At 25.2% G+C, this 2,671-nt stretch overlaps 1 protein-coding gene across 1 annotated transcript in view; it reads left to right on the plus strand.

Moving 5' to 3' along the window:
* The first annotated feature begins 1,490 nt into the window (after window positions 1–1,490).
* LOC119666672 overlaps window positions 1,491–2,671 on the plus strand; it is a 19,928-nt gene continuing 18,747 nt past the window's right edge. The window contains exons 1-6 of the mRNA XM_038075953.1: window positions 1,491–1,584; window positions 1,642–1,725; window positions 1,795–1,926; window positions 1,996–2,046; window positions 2,109–2,183; window positions 2,540–2,650. Coding sequence (XP_037931881.1) covers window positions 1,564–1,584; window positions 1,642–1,725; window positions 1,795–1,926; window positions 1,996–2,046; window positions 2,109–2,183; window positions 2,540–2,650 — 474 coding nt within the window. The 5' untranslated portion in view covers window positions 1,491–1,563. The remainder of the gene's footprint in view (window positions 1,585–1,641; window positions 1,726–1,794; window positions 1,927–1,995; window positions 2,047–2,108; window positions 2,184–2,539; window positions 2,651–2,671) is intronic.

The following is a 2,671-nucleotide window of genomic DNA, read 5'->3' on the forward strand; positions in this document are numbered from 1 at the left end:
CTGCTTGCGTCAATGTAACTGCAATTAGCGGTTCTTGTTATTGTTTTACACGCATATTTACTACGGCTTTTGTTACTTTGTATATTTTGGAATACGATTAAAGTTTTCTGTTTTATTTTTAAGCAAAATGTTTTAATTATTTTTAAATAAAAAATTTTGCACAATAATTTTTAATATTTTTAACACTGATATAAGTAAAATATTTTATATTATTATTATTATTAACATACACACATACTTATGGATATTATGTTTACTCTGTATTTCAAAAGGCTGTATAAAACCTCAATTACCATTAAAAATGCACTAGCAAATTATTCTCAATTAAAACTTATTTTTTTAAAAAAAATTTGATTGTTTATATAGTTTAAATATTGTTATTTGTTTATAAATAAATTAATACTACACCTTAAAAATAATAAAACAAATATTTTCTTGCAAAAACCGAACCGTTTAAAGCCGTGTCATAAACCGAACTACTCTCTACTTTAGCCAAATTTTTTTATCTGGATAGTTTAACGGTTCCTTCTCATTTGCTGTTAATGAACTTTATCCACGTCACATTCATCGTTCATTTTGCACAATATTGAAGGTGGTGAAGATCGAGAAATTATGACGACATTATTTAAATTATTATAATTGAACTAGGTATATTGTGAAATGTACATAAATACGTCAAAAGTCAATGATCACAATGATTAAATTAAATAAATTACCCTTCGAATTACTATTTGCTTCTCCAACCACCTTTCTTTGCAGATCTAACCTTAGTTACGACTGGTTTTTATAGATATCAATAAGATTCTCCAAGCAAAGAAATTTAGTTCCAATGAAGAAGTAATTTTTGTAAGGCATCGAAAAGTAATAGAAGTATTGAAATGAATATGAAAAAAATTAAAAAAATAATTCTATATATTTTGAATCATTTGAAACAAACTTTATTTGACCTAATCACCCTTGGTCCTTAGTTATAGAACCTAGTCATGATGGGAATAAAAGCACTAAGCCAACTCTTTAGCTGCATTTACAGTGACCATTGTTTTCTCTAAATTGTCTCCCTCTATATAGCGGCAATTTGGTTAGTGAAGTAATGAGTGCAGCGAAACCTTTCATATATGTATGTTATAACATATAAGGTTATGTGTAGGGTTTGGAGCCTACCACTTTCAATGAAAACGAAAAGAAATTTTTGCATTGGGCAACACCAAATCACTGATCAGACTGGCTGAAACACACAGCTGTATATGTAATTAGTTAATTTAAAAGAGGTTTTTCAAACAGTAGTGAACTACAACAACAAAAATTAATTTTATATTATTTTCATTAATTGATTTTTTTTTATTAATTTCGAATTAACTTAACTTTATTCATTTTTTAACTTAACTGATAATTATTAATACTCAGTTTTAGAAATTTCTGATTATTTGAATTTTAAATTATGTACATAAATTTATTTGGAAAAAAATAAATATAGAAATAGAATAAAAATTTTGAAATTAAAAATATGTTTCCAAAATTTTTCCGAGAAAATTAACAACAATAGTAAATGAAATTGGCTCAATAATGGAAGATTATAACACAGAGGTAAATTAAGATAATTTTAATAAGTAAGAACAGAATATTAACTAAAGACTGACATAGAATACCAAAAATGGGTTTTATAAAGAAGAGTTTGTGGAAGATTCTAAAATCACCATTGATGGCGGAGAACGAATTCAAAAGATTGTAAAAAATATTTAAGAATTAATTTAGAATTTTATATGCAAGAATTTTGTTAATATTTAAAACACGTAGGCTACTGACGATAATGCTTCTGAAGATAATGCTTCTGAAGATAATATGGAAATTGGCATCTGTACCAGCGAAGTTATTCATGAAACTGAACAATATGTATTTAAAAAACGTAAAGAGGAATATTTGCCTGAGGTAATTGACTGATTATTGAATAATTTAAGTAAATATTGTTAAGGGTATTATTTTCAATTTAAAAATAAGTTTACGCAACAAAGTTTTTCAAGCCTACAAGATATGAATTTTAGAGTTAAGGTAAGAAATGTTTTTCTGTATAAAAACTATTAGATATATGGAATAAATTTCTGTTTACATAGGCTGGTGAAAATAAGACTGTTCTTGAACGCTTCAGTGATCATTCTCAACTTAAAAGAGAACAATATATACCCAATGTAAATATTATATGTATCCATTTGAGATAGTAATTTATATCCACTTTCAAGACATCCATACTACAATACAATACTAATTTAGTGAAAATTAAATGCAATAATATTTATAATTGGGTTAAATCGAAATATTTCAGTTATATAATATCTGAATTAAATTGTTAATTAAATCTAATTAATTGAGCTTAGATGTAGTGTTTTACGACATTTTATATAACCATTTAAGATGTATTTAAATAATTAAGCTTTTTGTATACATATTTGAAAATTATATGTGTTGTGATCAATTTGTTCATCTAATCGTAAATATATATTTAAATTATAAAAAAACTTCAATAAAATGCTAACTTATCTATCAGAACGAATTTGATAATACTCATACTAAGAATGAAGCTGAAGAATTAAATAAAGATTTCATGGTATGTAAAGACAATATAATGAGGAAAAAAGTAGAATTATGGTTTGATGAGGTATATTTCAGCATTATTTTT

The sequence above is a fragment of the Teleopsis dalmanni genome, chromosome 1 (assembly GCF_002237135.1).
Source record: "Teleopsis dalmanni isolate 2A chromosome 1, ASM223713v2, whole genome shotgun sequence".
NCBI classification, from domain to species: Eukaryota; Metazoa; Arthropoda; class Insecta; order Diptera; family Diopsidae; genus Teleopsis; species Teleopsis dalmanni.